The 18392-nt window shown below is 39.6% G+C and overlaps 1 protein-coding gene across 2 annotated transcripts in view; it reads left to right on the forward strand.

The window, feature by feature from the left end:
• The window catches only part of Anapc5 (anaphase promoting complex subunit 5), a 39253-nt gene that overhangs the window by 13797 nt on the left and 7064 nt on the right, over positions 1-18392 (forward strand). The window contains exons 6-14 of one of the 2 annotated variants that reach the window (XM_027949219.2): positions 1856-1957; positions 3558-3748; positions 9115-9196; positions 9820-9909; positions 11457-11638; positions 12731-12866; positions 16558-16632; positions 17667-17788; positions 18238-18345. In XM_027949219.2, coding sequence (XP_027805020.1) covers positions 1856-1957; positions 3558-3748; positions 9115-9196; positions 9820-9909; positions 11457-11638; positions 12731-12866; positions 16558-16632; positions 17667-17788; positions 18238-18345 — 1088 coding nt within the window. The remainder of the gene's footprint in view (positions 1-1855; positions 1958-3557; positions 3749-9114; positions 9197-9819; positions 9910-11456; positions 11639-12730; positions 12867-16557; positions 16633-17666; positions 17789-18237; positions 18346-18392) is intronic. The other variant, XM_027949220.3, reaches the window with a different exon arrangement.

The following is an 18392-nucleotide window of genomic DNA, read 5'->3' on the forward strand; positions in this document are numbered from 1 at the left end:
AAATTTATGTACTCACTTCTGCAGGTTAATTTCAGACAGGTTAGAAAAGCTCACCTACACAGTGGTTAACTCTAAGGAAAAAAATGCTTGTCAGTTGGATCCTCCTCTCCCCCTCACATCTCATTACATTACAGATGGATTAAAGAGTTAAATGTGAACGCTTAAAGCTCTAATTAGAACAGTAGGAACTACATATTAACTTTTAACTGATCTGGGTGGGGAAAGACTTTCTAAACATAAAAGCTGGGGAAGAAAACAAGTAGAAGATCATTTGCTTTTTCAGCATAAAAATTAATGTCTTTGTGTCATAACATGTTCTAACAAAATTAGAAGGCAAGCAACAAAATGTAAAAGCATTTGCAATAAATGTGAGTGAAAGGGCTGGGGATGTGGCTCAGGCGGTAGCACGCACGCCTGGCATGCGTGCAGCCTGGGTTCGATCCTCAGCACCACATACAAACAAAGATGTTGTGTCTGCTGAGAACTAAAAAATAAATATTAAAAAAATAAAATGTGAGTGAAAGGGAATACCTTTTCTTTAGAAACCATTTTCAGACTATTTGAGACAGTTTAAAATGTTAATATTTTATGAACAGGAAGTAAAATTATGTCATATTCTAATCTTGTTAAAAATGTGTTATGCATGCGTATCCACTTATGAGCACACACATTCATAATCTCATACAGGAAAAAATAGGATAAAATACATTAGAGTATTAATATTATTTTTGTGTGGTTGGATTATAGATTTTTCTTCTGTACCTTTTCCATAGTTTTGGAATTTTCTATAAATGATATAATGAATTAAAAGTGGAATGAGAAATTGCTACTACTTATGCAAAAACTAGACAAAATTGGAATAAATTGTCTTTAAACTCATTAAGCATTTAGTTTGAAACTAGTTTTCTACACATGCATTAGCTTTGCATCACTGTAATGAAATAACTGACATAGTCTGCTTAGGAGGTAAAGAGAGGTTTATTTTGGGCACAGTTTGGGAGTTTCAAGTCCATGATCAGGTGGCCCCATTGGTTTGGGATTCTAGTGAGGGGTGCACATCCTGGTAGGAATATATGCTGGTGATCACGTCTCTCACCAGAAAACAGAGACTGAGGAAACAGACTGAGAGACCAATATTCTACTGTCCTTTTCAAAGGAATGCTCTGAATGACCTAAGTCATTCATAGGCCTTGTCTTTTAAAGGTTTTCCTGCAGCATTGCCAACCTGGGGACCAAGGCTTTAACACGTGGACATTTAACATCCAAACTATTGCAACATGATTTGTATAATTGTTATTGATATTACCCATAAGAAACAACTAGGGTGGGATGGGGACCTGGATATCACAGGGCACTTTGCAAGTAAGCACTGGAGTTAGAAGGATAAGTAAACACTTTGCATGCCTGGAAGGAGCTTTTACTTTCTGGGAAGGGTCAGACTGGCCATTTTAATGTACTCTATTAGGTGCTACAGGAAGGAAAAGTACAGAAGGCTTGTAAGATCTCGCCTAGTCTAGAAAGTGATAGAAACAAGTAGCTGAAATCTAAATTGGGACCTGGAGGGTGAGCTAGATGTGGGCATAGTTGGCTAGACCTGGGAAGGGTGTGCAGGTGGGGAATGGTGTTCAGGACACTTGGTGTTTTGAGGAGAGGAAGCAGCCATGTGGATGGTGAGGAGGAGAATGTGTTCCAGTCAGGCCCTGGAGTGAGGGCAGAAGGCAAGGACTGAGGAGACCAGGACTGGACCTTAAGGGCTCTCTGTGGAAAAGAAAATCATCAAGTGATGCTAGTTAGTATGTATTTTCATGTGTTAATTAACCATATCTTTTTACTGAGTTGACATTTTAAATTTCAGGCTTCTTTGTTAAAGAATGATGAGACTAAAGCCCTCACTCCAGCTTCCTTGCAGAAAGAATTGAACAACTTGTTGAAATTTAATCCTGATTTTGCTGAAGCGGTGAGTCTTTTCTGGAATTTGTTGCTGAGATGGAAGAAGGTCAAGGCTGTTTGGTATATTAAATAGCCACACAAATGAGGATCAATGTTAACATTGGCCTAAGTTCTTCAAAGAATATTGACAAGAAACAGCACAAGTTGCAAAGCTCCTCCCACCCTCACCTAGCTGTAGGGCATTGCTTAGCTTTTGATGTTCTTTCATTTGTCATCTCTCTGATGATGTGAGCTTTGGACAGATGATGATAGAATAGACTGACCAAAAAAAAAAAAGAAAAAAAACATGGGCTGGGGATATAGCTCAGTTGGTAGAGTGCTTGCCTTGCATGCACAAGGCCCTGGGTTCCATCCCCAGCACCACCAAAAAGAAAAAAAAAGAAAAAAGGTTTGGGGGCTGAAAAACTCTTTTCCTCAGCATTTTTTTTTTTTTTTTTTTTTTAATTGTTGTTGTTACTGTTTGTTTTTTACTAGGGACTTGAACATAGGGGTTCTTAACCACTGAGCTACATCCCTAGCCTTTATTATTTTGTATTTTGAGACAGGGCCTTGTAAGTTGCTGAGGCTTTCCTTGAATTTGTGGTCCTCCTGCTTCAGCCTCCTGAATTGCTGGGATTATAGGTGTGCACTGCTGCGTCCATTTATGAACATTTTTATCACCCCCTTATTTCACCCCATACTAGGGATTGAACCCAGGAGTGCTCTACCACTGAGCTACATCCCAGCCCTGTTTATATTATTCTGAGACAGAGTCTTGTTGCATGCCCAGACTGCCTCAAACTTGTGATCCTCTTGCCTCAGCCCCGCAAGTTACAGGGATTACAGGCGAGCAACATCATATCTAGCTGTTTTTTCCTTAAATTTTAATAATTTAATTCCTTGGGATTTTTAACTCTGAAAATTTTTCTTCACTAAGTTTGACTTAGTATCTGGGTTTGACATCAGAGTTTATTTATATGTGGAAATATGCCCATTTTTCTTTGTTGTAAATTAGCAAGAAGTTTGATTCAGTGATTCAAAATAAAAGAAAGTAATGAATTTTAATTTCAGTAACTCACTGTGTTTTAATTTGGGCATTTAGAAAAATCAGTTTTGTACTTTGCAATGAATTTAGATTTTAAGATATTTAGATTTGAGCTCACAGTGTTCCTCAATACCTGAACTAGGTGAGGCCTGCCCTTGTGTGTCATTCATGGATCCTAATGCAATCAGAGGCCTAATGGATGTATGTTTAGGATAAAATTGACACAAACAGTAATGGCACTTCCAATTTTTATTCGTGGACTCCCTCTGGAGCAACTGTGCTAGCTCCTATTGAGAAAAGATAAGATAAATCTTGACTTTTCTCAAGGGTAGGGGAAATAACAGGTGTCCAGCCCATGGTGCTCTCCATAATAGTATTCCAGCAGAGGAAGAGCAACTTTTTAAAAAATGTGGAGGGGCTGGGGATGTGGCTCAGCAGTAGAGCGCTCGCCTCGCATGTGCGAGACCCTGGGTTTGATCCTCAGCATCACATACAAAAATAAACAAGTGAAATAAAGGTGTTGTGTCCAACTACAACTAAAAAATAAATATTTTTTAAAAATGTGGATTATTTCTTGTTTCAGCATTACCTTAGCTACTTGAACAACCTCCGCGTCCAGGATGTTTTCAGCTCAACACACAGCCTCCTTCATTATTTTGACCGCCTGATTCTCACTGGAGCTGAAAGTAAGAGTAATGGGGAAGAGGGCTATGGCCGGAGCTTGAGATATGCTGCTCTGAACCTGGCTGCTTTGCACTGCCGCTTCGGTCACTAGTAAGTTTATAGATTTTTTTCCATGCAGACATTGAAAAAACAATGTTAATGAGATGTGCTTTTAAAAAATATTGTATTTTTTTAAAAATAAGAAGAAAGAGAGTCTTCAACTTAATTTTTCACTGACTTCAAAGAGTAAATAGACCCTTTTGCACTGGCACAGGTTAATGAAAGCCTTTTACCTAACTAGTCCGCCCCCTGGTGTCACAATTTAGCATTACTGTCTTAGTGCCAGGCCTCTGGATTCATTACTTCTGAGAACAGCACAGCCATTCAGTGAAAAAGAAATTAGGCAGTTAGGCCAGAAATCCCCAGCAGGTATTTTTGGAGGTAATAATGGGACTTTAAAAGCCATTTTTAGTATTTTCAAAAATGAATTAAATAAAAATAAGTAAAAATTGTTTCAGACAGCACCAAAAAAAAAAAGAAAAGGAAGTGTTTCCTCTATTGGATGAAAGACTGCACATGCTTGCTAAAAGCCACATGTTTGCTTCTGGATGGAGTCCAGGAAGCCAGTAAGGTGACACTGGTTTATTTTATTGCTAAGCTATACCTGTATTTTTAATGTATAAAAATAGGAAAATAAATTATTATTTAGTAAATAGAGTTAGATTTCAATAACTCACCAGAGGCTGTTTTGGAAATGAGGAAATGATGTGAATAATGGTGAAATGTAGGAAATTACCAATTGAATGAGTTATATTGTCCCCTACACCTCACCCTGTGACTTTTTACTATTTAACAAAACTGTTGCTGCCTGTAATTCCAGCAGTTTGGGAAGCTGAGGCAAGAGGATTGTGAGTTTAAAGCCAACCTCAGCAACTTAGCGAGGACCTGAGTCAGGGAGACCTTAGTTCTAAATAAAATATAAAATAGGGCTGGGGATGTGGCTCAGTGGTTGAACACCCTGGGATTCACTCCCCATTACATCTCTGCTATAGACATCTTTGATTAGAGACATTAGGGTGTGTTAATAGAAGAATGGTATTCAAAGTTCAAGAATAAAGAAGTACCAGGAAGCACCCAGGGAATTCTGTTAATTTCTGGTTGTTAGATTTTGTTTTATTTTTTGGTACTGGGGTCTGAACCCAGGGCACTCTACCACTAAGCTACATCCCCAGGTCTTTCAAACTTTTTTATTTTTTGGTAGGGTCTTGCTGAGTTTCCCAGGCTGGTCTCAAACCTGAGATTACAGACACATGCCACCATGTCCTTCTTGGTTGTCAGGTTTCAAAAGAGATGTAGACAAGCTGGAGCTTGTGTGGGGGACAGTCTTTCAGTATTGAGACATTTAAAGCTAGGACACATGAATAACGTGGGAAGGATGTAAGAACATTTAGCCTGGAGAAAATGTTAGCCAAGTATCTGTTAACATCTTCAGGTAGTGAAAGGTCATGTGAAAAAGATTTGGATTGATTGAGATGTGGCTGCCAGATAAGGTTGAGAGCTGGTGAGCACCAGGTAAGGGTGTAGTGCTTCATTTTATGTAGATGCCAGGTGCAGTGGTTCCAGCTACTTGAGAGGCTGAGTGAGACCTTGGCTCAAAAAATGAAAAGGGGCTGGGTATGTAGCTCAGTGATTGAGTACTTGCCTACCATGTGTGAGGCCTTGATTTTAGTTCCCACAATGGAGGGGGTGCAAATTTCTCTATATAGAACTTCCTGATAAAGGTGTTAGTGGGGTACTCAGGCTTAGGCCAGGAATGTCATCAAGGGAATTCAAACAGCAGATTGATACTTGGAAATGTTTAGGATACTCCAAACTCCCTTATTTTGTGACATTCCATAATACTTTATAATAACTAATTTTTCTTTGCCTAGCTTTAATAACCACTTGATTAAGGTCTGTCTTGTATTTTCTTGTTTGTGGTGCTGAGGATAGAACCCTTAGTGTCCTGTGTGTGATGGCACTCCCTCTACCACTGAGGTACATTCCTGCAGCAAGGACCTTTCATTATTTTATATATTCATAAATAATAGCAATACCATTTGTAATATTTGCCAATAATTTATTTCTTGCTTTCTTTTTTTTTTTTTTTTTTTGGTTGGGGGAGGTTTGTAGAAATTGAACCTAGGGGTACTTAACACTGAGCCACATTTCTAGTCTTTTTCTTTTCTTTTTTTTTTCAATATCTTTATTTATTTTTAGGTGGTGCCGATTATCGAATTCAGTGCCTCACACGTGGGAGGCAGGCACTCTACCAGCCCCAGGCCTTTTTCTTTTTTGAGACAGACTTTCACTAAGTGGCTAAAGCTGGCCTCAAACTTATGGTCCTCCTTTCTCAGCCTGCTCCCAAGCTACTGGGATTACAGACAAGTGCCACTACACTTGGCACCAATAACTTATTTTTGTGTTAAAAACTGCTTTCCTGCCATGTGCATCATGCCTGTAATCCCAGTGACTTGGGAGACTCAAGCAGGAAAATTCAAATTGTCTACTGACAAAGACCCTTAGCAGTTTAGTGTGATCCTGTTTTAAAATAAAAAAGGGCTGATAATATAGCTTAGCTGTAAATCATTTCTGAGTTTAATCCCCAGTATCCAAAAATAAATACATAAAGCTTTCGCTGGTGTTCAGAAATTTGTATACAGGGCTGGGGTTGTGGCTCAGTGGTAGAGCACTTGACCTTGCATGTGTGAGGCACTGGATTCAATTCTCAGCACCACATATAAATAAATGAATAAAATAAAGGTCCATCAACAACTAAAAATTTAAAAAGAAATTTGTATACAGCCTCTTAGATACAAATAATCTTTTGGTCTGCAGAATTTCTTTGTGTTTACAATATTGTCAGTGGATAGACAGCTAAAATTGGATGAATCCAAGTGAGAAAAGGAGGGATTTATTTATTTATTTATTGGGGTGGGTACCAGGGATTGGATTTAGGAGTACTCAACCACTGAGCCACACCCCAGCCCTATTTCGTGTTTTATTTAGAGACAGGGTCTCACTGAGTTGCTTACCACCTCGCTTTTGCTGAGGCTGGCTTTGAACTCAAGATCTTCCTGAGCCGCTGGGATTACAGGCGTGTGTCACCATGCCTGGCAGAGGGTTTTTATTAATGTGTCATTCTTCTCAATTTACTCATGTCCAGGCATCTGCCCCCCCCCCTTCCTGTATCTATGGTCCTGTATAAATCTGTGTCACTTGACTAAAAGAATTGTGGGGATTTCTTGAAAATCTTGATCTTTATTTGTGGAGCATCTACCATGCACTAGGCACAGTTCAGCTGCTAGGGATATAGAAGTGAGAAACGAACCAACCTGTTGTGGAGCTTATCATGAAGGAGATGGACACTATAAACGGGTAGCAGCTCAGCTTTCTCTGATCTCTGTTGACCTAACATTTGAACAGAGGTTTAAAGGATTTATGGGAGTTGAGTGCTCTGTTCATGTCAGTGAAAAGAGCATGTGTAAAGGCCCCGAGGCAGGGTTTATGTGGCACATTTGAGGAGCAAACAGTGTGGTTGGAATCCTGTAAGTGAGGAGGAGGGGAATATGTTTAGGGAGCTGGCAGGATCAGAGCAGTCCTAGAAGCCAGGTAAGGACTTTGGCTTTAACTCTAAGTGACATAGCCCTTGTTCAGAGGCTACAGACCTGTCTGCTCTGGCATTTGGAAAATAGCAGACACCTCATTCATTTCAGATATTGTAACCAATTTGTCTCTTCTCTTTTACTGGAAACTCTTATTAGGATTTTTTGATTAATAGCAATGGAAAACCAGAAGATCCCTTTAGGATTTGTCTTGACTTTCTTGACATTTCTGTGTTGTAAATCTACATTTTCTTCCTGTCTTGGAAAAAATCTCTTTTTAGGCCAGTTTTAGAATACTATCTGTATAATTCTCCTAAAGTGTTTTTCCCCCGTAAGCATAACATTATTGATTATCAATTTTCCATGAAGTTAAATCAACTGATATTTGTGAAGGCTTATATGTGCAGTTATGCTTCTTGCTTTTAAATAGCTTATGTTCTAGAGCAACATTAAAAGGAATTTAAAAGAAGTGCAAAGTAGGTAAAATGTATCTGGTTTCCTCTTTTTTCCTTTGGTACTGGGGATTGAACTCAGGGGTACTCAACCACTGAGCCACATCCCCATCTCTGTTTTGTATTTCATTTAGAGACAGGGTCTCACTTGAGTTGCGTAGCGCCTTGCCATGGCTGAGGCTGGCTTTAAACTCGTGATTCTCCTATCTCAGCCTCTTTCAGGTGTGTGCCACTACGCCTGGCTCCTCTCTCTCTTTTTTTTTTTGAGACAGGGTGTCTTTAAGTTTCCCAGGTTGGTCTCAAATTTGCAATCCTCCTGCCTTAGCCTCCTGAGTCACTGGGATTATAGGCATGTGCCACTGCCCCTTGCTTGGTTTCTTTATTTGAACAAACAATTATTGAGAAAAAAAAAATTCAGCACTACCCAATTCAGATTACTCATGTGAGGCTTTTGCTAATGTTGGAAGAAAATTTATTGTGTATGTTTTTCCTTAAGTAAGTGACACCCAAGAATTTCTGGTCCTATTTTTAGATCTTTAGTAACCTGGTGTTTTTAAAGCTTCTGTTCTGTTAATTTGCCATTGGGAAGGCCAAAATTTAAGATGTGGCTTTTACCATCTAGAGGTTTATAAAGTGGTTGATGAAATAAAATTAATACAGGTTTAGTAAGTAGAAGGTAGTACATAGTAATATTTAACGAAACACACAGGGTGTTTCCAGAAGTGAGTGCTCAGCAGAGCTGAGAATAGCTGGCTAGACGTCCACAGAAATTGAGAGGATGGAAGAGACATTCCAGATTTGGCAGGGATGTTCATGGAAAAAGAATCTTCGGGCTAGGGTTGTGGCTCAGTGGTATAGAGTTGTTACCTAGCATGTCTGAAGGTTCGATTCTCAGCACCGTATATAAATAAATAATAAAATAAACAACCTATCAACAATTAAAAAAAAGAAAAGTGGGGGGAATCCTCAAAACACTTCTAAAAACTAATTTTGAAAAATTAATAAAAGCAACAAATGCACATATTAAAAAAAATCAAACAATGCAGAAAGGAATGCAGTGAAAAGTAAAATATTACCCCTCTCCTTGCCTCTCCTCTCAGTGGCTGACAACTGAAATATCTTAGAAACAGACATAAAAGCCATCCCTTCATTCCCTTTTTAGTAGACATTCACTTTAGAAGGCACATAAATTGTATCTCTGCTGTTGGTGTTTCCTGCTGCAGAGGTTGGGGCACGTCTCCGAGAGAACCGACCATAAATAGTCATAACTTCCAGCCCAGAGTCCTGCTCTCCAGTGACTTGTGTACAGATGACTTCCTGCTACCGATGTTTGCACATGTTTGTAATTGTTAATGGTTATTAATGTTTAGTCTGTCATTAGTCAACAGGCAGAGCTCGCCCTGCAGGAGGCAATTAGGATTGCCCAGGAGTCCAACGATCACGTGTGTCTCCAGCACTGTTTGGTGAGGCCGTCCTCTGGTCTTGGGATTTTGCTCATGGGTCGAGGTGGCCTTCCAAAGGCCTCGTTTGAACCAAGTTGTTTTGCAGTTGGAGCAAAGTTCTTCAGTAATGAAGGGAAACTTCTTTGGTGGTGGGAGGTTCAGAAAGGGCAACCCGTGTTTTTACCTTTTCTGCTTTGGGGGCATTTCCTGTCTTCATATTTTAATGCAACTTACCACAATAAAAGTAAATATCGACTATCACATTTAATGTTGGCATTAACATTTAATGTTGGCATTAACAAAAAGATGTATGTTACACCTAGTAACTGGGTGAGACATTTCTGTAAATATAATCATGAAATACAGCTAGAACAGCAGAAGTCATTTGAGGATCACCTGAGAATCTCATTTCTCAAAGGCCATTTGGGGGCTTTGTGCTTTTCTCTGAAACACCTGCCACTCAGCCACTATCAAAGGAAGCTGTGATTTGTTTATTTCAGTTTGATAGGTTTCATTTAGGATCATAATTTGTGAGAGTATTTTAGGGGGGTTATTTTTTCCCTTTTTAATTCTTGTGACCATATTGATATTTCACTAGAACATTAGCCATGTTATGATATAATTTGGTGATTGTCTCTTGCCAGAGCTGGCTTTATGTGCTGGGGCAGAAGAGATCCGATAGCTATGTTCTGCTGGAGCATTCTGTGAAGAAAGCAGTACATTTTGGGTTACCGGTAAGGCTCATCTTTCTGTGAGATTGTTTAAATAAGTGGTGTTGAGCCTTTGTCTCTTTTCCACCCACCTTTGTCATGAACCAGTGATAGGGTTAGGACGGGTATTATGACGTGTAGTAGTTTTTTCTGACTTTAACTATTAATCAAACTACTAAATTCTGTTTGGTAGGTTTCTCTCTGTTCCTTTTATTAACATCTGTGGAAGCTCTATTGCTTTGTTAAGAGATCTTTGTTTAGTTTATTGAGCAACATTTACTTAGCACCTAGACACTTAGGAAGATTTTTAGGAAAGGTGTTTTTTAGTGGTGCTGGGGATCAAACCCAGGGCCTCACAAGTGCTAGGCAAGCATTTATCAATATCCCCAGCCCAGGATGTCTTATTTTTAAACCAGGGGTTGGCAAACTTTACAGCCTGTGGGCCAGATATGGTGTTCTGCCTGCTTATGTATTGCCTTCAAGTTAAGAATGGGTTTTACATTTTTAAATGGTTGTGGAGTAAAAGACATAGCAAATTACGTAAGAGGAACCAAATATGGCCTGCAAAACTTAAATTATTTGCTCTCTAATCCTTTAGAACAAGTTTGCTGATCCTTGTTTTAAACCATATTCAAATCCAAGAACCAGTAATCCTGACAGGCAAATTTGACCTTTCTCATTTTGAGTGACGGGAAAGGACCTGAATTATAGTCCTCAGTGACCTATACTGAGGGCATTACTAGGTCATAGTCTGTTTCCAGGAGGTAGTAATGACTGAAAGTTGAGATTACTGTTGCTTGAAGAACCTCAGTCTATCTCAGAAACATTTACCACACACTGGATCATAGGAAGTAGGACTGCTTAAGCTTCTGTTTTAGAATCTTCAGTAAAAACGAAAGTGGTTATGTGCAGTCATTTAGCGCACATGCTTCTTAAGTCTGTAAATCATCCGTGTGATTTACTTCTCAGAAAGGAAACTTAACACGGTAGAAATGAAGTGGCTCCTTGAAATAAATGATAGATTTCTTAAGTTCAATTTTTGCTATGGATTTAAGCTGGCTCTTTCTAGTTGAGCTTTCATCCTTGAAGATTATACTAGTAGATAATGAGAAGATAATTTGTTGCTCTTGATAGGCATCCTCTTTTGATCTCCTATAACCTAATGTGCCTGGCACTGTTTGACATATTATTTCATTGTAATCCTTACAACAATTCTTTATGATAGGTTTGATGCCCATTTTACAGATGAGGAAGCTGAGGCTTAGCTAAGAAGCTAAGTGACTGGCCCTAAGTCACACAGTAAGTAGCAGAGGCAGTGATTAAGTCCAGGTTCACCTAATGCCAAAGCCCTGGCTCTTTCCTGTGTATCCTCTGCTTCTCTTCCAGCCTTAGTTTTTCAGCAACACATCTCACATGGGTCAGGGTTAAGGTCAGGTTGTAGGTACTCTCCTTTTAAGTAGAGCTATCACTGTGCATGTGCTGAAATGTGAAATCCACCACATTTCTGAAGAGCAAAGCAAATTCTGTCATGTAATCTCTATCTTGGGTCGTGGGTATATCTGTCCCCTTAGTACCTCGCCTCCCTGGGAATACAGTCCCTTGTTCAACAGAGAGCTTTTGCTGGGAAGACTGCCAACAAACTGATGGATGCCCTAAAGGACTCTGACCTCCTGCACTGGAAACACAGCCTGTCGGAGCTCATCGATATCAGCATCGCCCAGAAAACGGCCATCTGGAGACTTTATGGCCGCAGGTAGGTCTTTAGGCACATTGCCAAGACCTTGGTGGTGTGAATCCTTCAGATTCACAGGAATCTAGGTTAGCAGGAGCTAGCACACTGGTTCTATGAAAGGCCAGACATACAAGGTTTTTTTTTAACCACCTTTGGAAGTTGTTCATGCAGGGGATTAGATAAAATGCTTTAAAATCTGAAAACATTTTGTAGTTTGCACGACCTTTGCAAGGTTTTTTCCCCATGCACGTTATTTACTCCTGCCAACTGCTCTGTGAATAACTGATGGGTGATCTCCTTCTGGTTCACACATTTTCCCCAAGATCTCAAATGTAGTTGACCAGTGTCTCAAATGCAGATCTTCTGATCCCAAGCGTTTTGCTCCTTTGCTTTGCAACAAGAACCTCTCTTCTAGTTTGTAGGTTGCATGGCCTTCCTCCCGCAAGTTGAGCGTCCTTCATTCCTTGCACCTATTCTGTTACCCAAGGTGTTTTGTCTGGAATGTTTCTAGCCTCATGTTTTTCCTCTTCCACTTAGCCACCTTTAGCTTGGAAGTAAACTTCTTAACTAGATTGTAATCCTGGAGCCCTGTCACTATCTTGCCTTTTACCTAGACAATCTGCTATTTCTAGGAATTCAGTAATAAAAGGAAGTGCCTCTTTTACCAGTCTTGTTTTTGTATTTCAGATAATTTTTTGGCACGGCGTGCTCTGAAACAGCTGCCGACACTGGCCACTGCTTGCATTGCCAGAGCAGCCGGTGCCAGGATGGCATCGGGTCTGCATTTACCCGTGAAACCTAATTAGCATTCTGTGACCTCAGGGGAAATCGAGGGTGGGGAGGTAGGGGGCGGGGGATCTGGGAACTTGGAGCTCCCAGCTCTGCTGTAACCACTCCACATTTCCTGGGGGGCCTTACATCTAGGATACTTTTCTGCTCTCCTTGACTTGAGGGCTGGAGAGTTGGTGTTGGGAGGTAGTTGCTTCTACATGGCCCGAGCCTGCAGAGGGGTTAATTTCCTTGTGTTTCCACTTAAGATAACTGTAGGTTATGGCCAAGGGGTAGTCTGGGCCTGCTGTCTGAAGGGAAATCCTGTTCCCTCTCCTCACCCAGCACTATGGCACTGCAGCAAGCCCAGATGTTGCTGAGCATGAACAGCCTGGAGTCAGTGAATTCTGGAGTGCAGCAGAACAACACAGAGTCCTTTGCTGTCGCACTCTGTCATCTTGCAGAGCTACACGCAGAGCAGGTAGGCAGGTTGTGTTAGCTTTTTGTCTCTGTGACAAAATACCTGAGATAATCAACTTAAAAGAAGGGAAGATTTATTTTGGTTCATGGCTTCAGAGGTTAGCCCATGGTCACTTGGCCCTATTTCTTGGGGCCTGTAGTAGTCCCGTACATCAAGGTGGAAACACAGCGGAGGAGTCTATATACCTTACCTCATGGAAGCTGAGAAGCCAAGAAACAGACGGGTGTGGGTCCAAATGTTGTATCCAGGGGTATGCCTCCAATGACCTAACTTCCTTCCACTAGGCTCCATTTTCTAAAGGTTCTGCCACCTCCCGGCAGCACTACAGGCTGGGGACCAAGCCTCTTAACATGTAGGCCTTTGGGGGACATTTCACGTCCATATTGTAGCACAGGTGGTAAGGTCAGTATGCTTCTGGAGTACTGGAGGATCTGCCACTTCTCTCCCTTAGTGCTTAAAAAAATCATTGCATGTGTCTTGAATGGGTCTCGTTGGTGTTGTGAGTCAAGTGAAATCCCACTTATGGAAAAAGATTTAAAGGTGGAGTCTACAAGATGTGTTGGAAGTTGGGATCTTTTTTTGACATTAGTATAGGAAGTAAGAGGTTGGCTAGTTCCATTAAAAAATAGAACAAAAAGGAATCATTAAAATGTGAAGTACAGGTTTGTGTTTAAATGAGAGGGGAAGAGACTAATGAATGTATAGCTAAAATGATAATAGCTAATATTTGTTCACATTTGTTCTGTGCCAGGCCAGTGCTTTGTTATTTTATGTATTGTCTTATAGAACCTTCTAGTAGCTTCATGAGGTCAGCAATTTTTTTTTTAAGTTGTAGATGGACACCATTTATTTATTTATTTATTTTTATGTAGTGCTGAGAGTCGAACCTGGTACATCATACATGCGAGGCTAGCACTCTATCACTGAGCTACAGCCCCAGCCCATGAAGTCAGCTTTATCATTACCCCTGTTTCACAGATTGAGGTCCAGAGAGCTGGCTCAATGCCTGCTACCAGTATGTGTCAGTCCTGTCTGCAGTCAAGTCTGGTTGTCCCCAGAGAGGAGTAGTAGCAATTGAGCATAACCTTGACTTAGAGCCAGACTCATTTTACTTGATTCTCTTTAAAAGGGATGAATTATAGCATCTCTCATGCTGCTCTAGCAAATTTCCCTGTGGTGAAAATTTTTGGGGGGTGATTACAGAGAGATTGGGAAGCCTGTTTATCTGCATCTTAGTGTATGTTCCATCTCACTGAACATACTGTGTCTATAAGTACATTTCCTTGATCACATTATTTTTCTTGATAGTTTTGTGGTGTACATTATTGTTAGATTGTTTCATAATGCTCAGTATTCCTTCATCCCAGTGTGAAGATTGAAGGGTGGTTTCCACCCCTTTCAGAAGTCTGGAAACACTTCCCCTCTGCTGAACACATTTTAGCACTTTAGTCCTTTCAGTAGCTGGGCTCTGGCTCTTGGATGCCACTGTGCCCTTGGACTGCTTCCTTCCTGTTCCTGTGCCCACACATCTTGGGCAATACCAGGTCAAAAGAGCAGACCAGCAGTGCTTGCTGTTCACTTTCCCCCAGGAATGTTTCATGTCCACATCTTGTTTTTTCCTTCTTATTGGCATTGGAACTTTCAGTACCACTGTTTTTCATTCTGTGTCCTGGGTAAGTGGAGCACTTGTTAATGAGGGAGTCAGTGAACACTCAGATGTTTAGCATGAGCCTCCTGTGACTTTATCTACAGCTCTATTGAGATATAGTTCAGTGCCATTTAATTCGCCTTTAAAGTGTTGTTTCAAGACTGTCCTTTTCTCCCCTTCTCCTGCCTGCTTTAGAAAGACTTTTCTAGTTTTAGAACATAAAGCATGTGAATATACTCCCTGGGTTGATGACTGTCACATTTTTAAATACACAGGTTAGACTTGCACCTGTGAAATTAAGCTTTGCCTGTTGTGGAGAAGGCAGCTTTATGATGAGTCGCTGTTTCATTTCCTTTGCTTTTTAAACTGAACTCCAAATAAACTAGATGCTGCACTGTGTTTTTGGTGTGGCAGTGCTTGGGTAGAACCTGTAAAGACATGAGGGACTCTGGGGGCTGGGATTGTGGCTCAGTGGTAGAGCGCTTGCCCAGCACGTGTGAGGCCTTGGGTTCAATCCTCAGCACCACATAAAAATAAAGATTGTGTCCAACTACAACTAAAAAATAAATATTTAAAAAAAAAAAGTAGTTAGGGACTCTGAACTGCTCGTGGAGCTCCCTGCTGCAACCCAGAGGGAGTGGAGTTAGTTCTTTTTCTAAGGTTGCCAGCCCCTTTTGTGTTCTCTGAGTAGTTCTGGGTCCTCTCTTAGCCTTGGGTGTAGCAGGGCACAATGGGAGTGTTTTGGGTGTACAATTCAGGGTGTCTCTGCTTGGCCTGAAGTTGACAGCTCACCTCTATCCATGTGTTCAGCTCACTGTGACAGTCATGAAAATACGTGGCGAGGTTGGCCAATTAAGACCAGTGTGATAGCACATCTGTCATCCCACCACAGGCTAAAGCAGGATGGTCGCAAGTTCAAAGCCAGCCTGGGCAACTTAGTGAGACCCTGTGTCAAAATAACACTGGTTGGGGTTGTAGCTCAGTGGGAGAGCAGCCCTGGTTCAATCCCCGTTACTACCAAAACAAAAGATTGGCCAGTTAAAATCATAAGAACAAATATTAACGATCTTTATTGTAATTCAGTGTAATTTCCACTTACAAAGTGTGCATTACCTAATAAGAGTTGGGGTTTGATAGTATATGAGTATAAAAATAATATGAATAGTATTCACAGAAAAAGCATAAATGGCCTAAATGACCAAAAATCAATTTCAACCTAGTTGTGGAAGAATTAAACAATGGAATAGTAGTTTTCAGTATCAGGCCAAGATGCAAAACTATTAGGGGGGGAAGAAGGGATAGGATGCTGCTACAAAAATACTGGTGCGGCTGTAGAGGGTAATTACTAACGTATATCAAAGAACTTAAAAATGCCCATCATTTCTACTTCTGTGGTTTAATTCTAAGGAAATAATTGGATGTCATGCAAACTGGGCATCAAGATATTCATTGTAATATTTTTTAAATGGAAAAATTAAAAGCAACCAAAATATCCAAACCTAAAAGGTTATTTGGATGTACCACAATTAATTTGCCTAATAAAATATTATGGTGATACAGGTTTCATTTATGGACACTGGAAAGATTAATTTATTAAAAAATATTTATTGAGTGACTACCACGTTGGTAGTGTTATACATAATTGACAAAAATAACATGTATAGATAGGTATTTTTGGAATATTTATGTATTTAATATGTATATGAGTAAAAGAAGCTTAGAAGGAGGTATGTATGCCAACACATGAACTGTGATTAGCTTTCATGGAATTAAAAGTAATTTGTCTTTTCTTACTATTTACACATTTTGTAATTTTTTTCCTAGAAAAAAACATATCTTACATGATAATTTTCTTAATGTTTTTGAAAATGAACGAAATTCATTAGAACCTTTAAAAGAACAGCCCTTAGAAATGCAGTTCCACAGTCTGCCTAGTGTCTTCTCGCTGGCTGTGTCAAGAGTAAGGGACTGTGTGGGACCTGCCTGTGGTGTTCAGATGTGGTTTCAACACATCTGAATCAAAACCTGTCCTTTGATTTTTAGGGCTGTTTTGCCGCAGCTGCTGAAGTGTTAAAGCACTTGAAGGAACGATTCCCACCTAATACCCAACATGCCCAGGTAACCCACATAATCTTGGATTTACTTCTGAAAACAATGTTTTTCCACTGTAACAAAAAGCAGGATATTTTACAATGTTCCCTCAGAAAAATAATATTGAGCCAGGTGTAGTGGCATATGCCTGTAATCCCAGCAGCTCTGGAGTCTGAGACAGGAGGATCGTGTGTTCAATGCCAGCCTCAGTAAAAGTAAGGCATTAAAAAACTCGAGTGGGACTCTGTCTCTAAATAAAATACAAAATAGGGCTGGGGATATGGCTCTGTGGTTGAGTGCCCCTGAGTTCAATCCCCAGTACCTAAAAGGAAAAAAAAAAAAAAAAAAAGAAAAGAAAGAAAAATAATATTGAGTTAAAAATGAAATTGTTAAAGGACACATACAGGATATTATTTATTTTTAGTACAAAGCTCAAAAAAATACAGGCTCCCCAGGTGTGGTGGCACACACCTCTAATCCCAGCACTGAGGCAGGAGGATTGAAAGTTCTAGGCCAACCTGAACAATTTAGTGAGGCCCTTTCAAAATAAAAAATAAAAAGGGAAAGGGATATGGCTCAGTATGTAAGGCCCTGAGTTGTATCCCTGGTACCACAAAATAAAGAAACAAAAACATACAGGCTTATACTATAAGCACTTAAGGGTAAGTATATGTGTTATAAAAGAATAGGAATGGGAATAGCAGACACCGAACTGAGTGCTTGCTACTTGAAAAAGTGAGAGGAAAATGGAATTTGCAAAGAACTCCAATAGTATGTCACAGTGTTGGAGTAAATATGTGAGCTAATAAAAGCGATATGTGAGTTGATAAAGTTAATTGGTGGCACATTATTTTATATTTGTTAAATATTTGTTATTTTGTTCTTCATGCTTTTATGCAAGCTTGAAATATTATAAAACTTTAATCTCAAAAAAGGGAATATGTGTGAATTATAGTAAGGATATTTGCTAAGTAAATACTTATAAAATACTTTTGTGTCCTCATTGGCTAATAATGTTAACATTTGTCATTTGATGCTTATTTTTTTTTTTTCCTTATTAGTTATGGATGCTATGTGATCAAAAAATACAATTTGACAGAGCAATGAATGATGGCAAATATCATTTGGCTGATTCACTTGTCACAGGAATCACAGCTCTTAATGGCATAGAAGGTGTATATAGGTAAGAAAGTTGGAAAACTTTAATCCTAGAATAAAATAATTTTTAAATGGCTTAATTTTAGTGCAGTTTTATTTGTTTTCTGTGTGTATTGATTTATTTACTTTAGTTAAAGAAAATACTTTTTTACAGAAATTTAAAAATTGATGAACAAAATGAAAGTAAGTATGTCCCAGAGATAGTCACTAATATTGCGATAACTGTAATTCTAAACTTTTTTCTGGCATATATGTTTGTGCATATACATGTATATGCTTGCACATATACATTTATACACACATACAGGGTTTTTTGTTTGTATTTTTTCTTTGAGCAAAAAATTAAAATAGGCAGTTTTCCCCTTGGGAGGTTACACTCTGAGGAAATACAGAGTCTCACCCCTGAAGTGGTTATAGTTAAAACACTTGCAAGCATCAGTAGAACTACTTGTGTTTATTTTGAATCTGTTTCAGAAAAGCAGTTGTACTACAAGCTCAGAACCAAATGTCAGAGGCACACAAGCTTTTACAAAAATTGTTGACATACTGTCAGAAATTAAAGAACACAGAAATGGTGATCAGGTAAGGGGTCTCTTGTGCCTTTCATGGAGATGGTGTGGTGGATCTTC

This window comes from Marmota flaviventris, chromosome 1 (assembly GCF_047511675.1).
Source record: "Marmota flaviventris isolate mMarFla1 chromosome 1, mMarFla1.hap1, whole genome shotgun sequence".
In the NCBI taxonomy this organism is placed as follows: domain Eukaryota; kingdom Metazoa; phylum Chordata; class Mammalia; order Rodentia; family Sciuridae; genus Marmota; species Marmota flaviventris.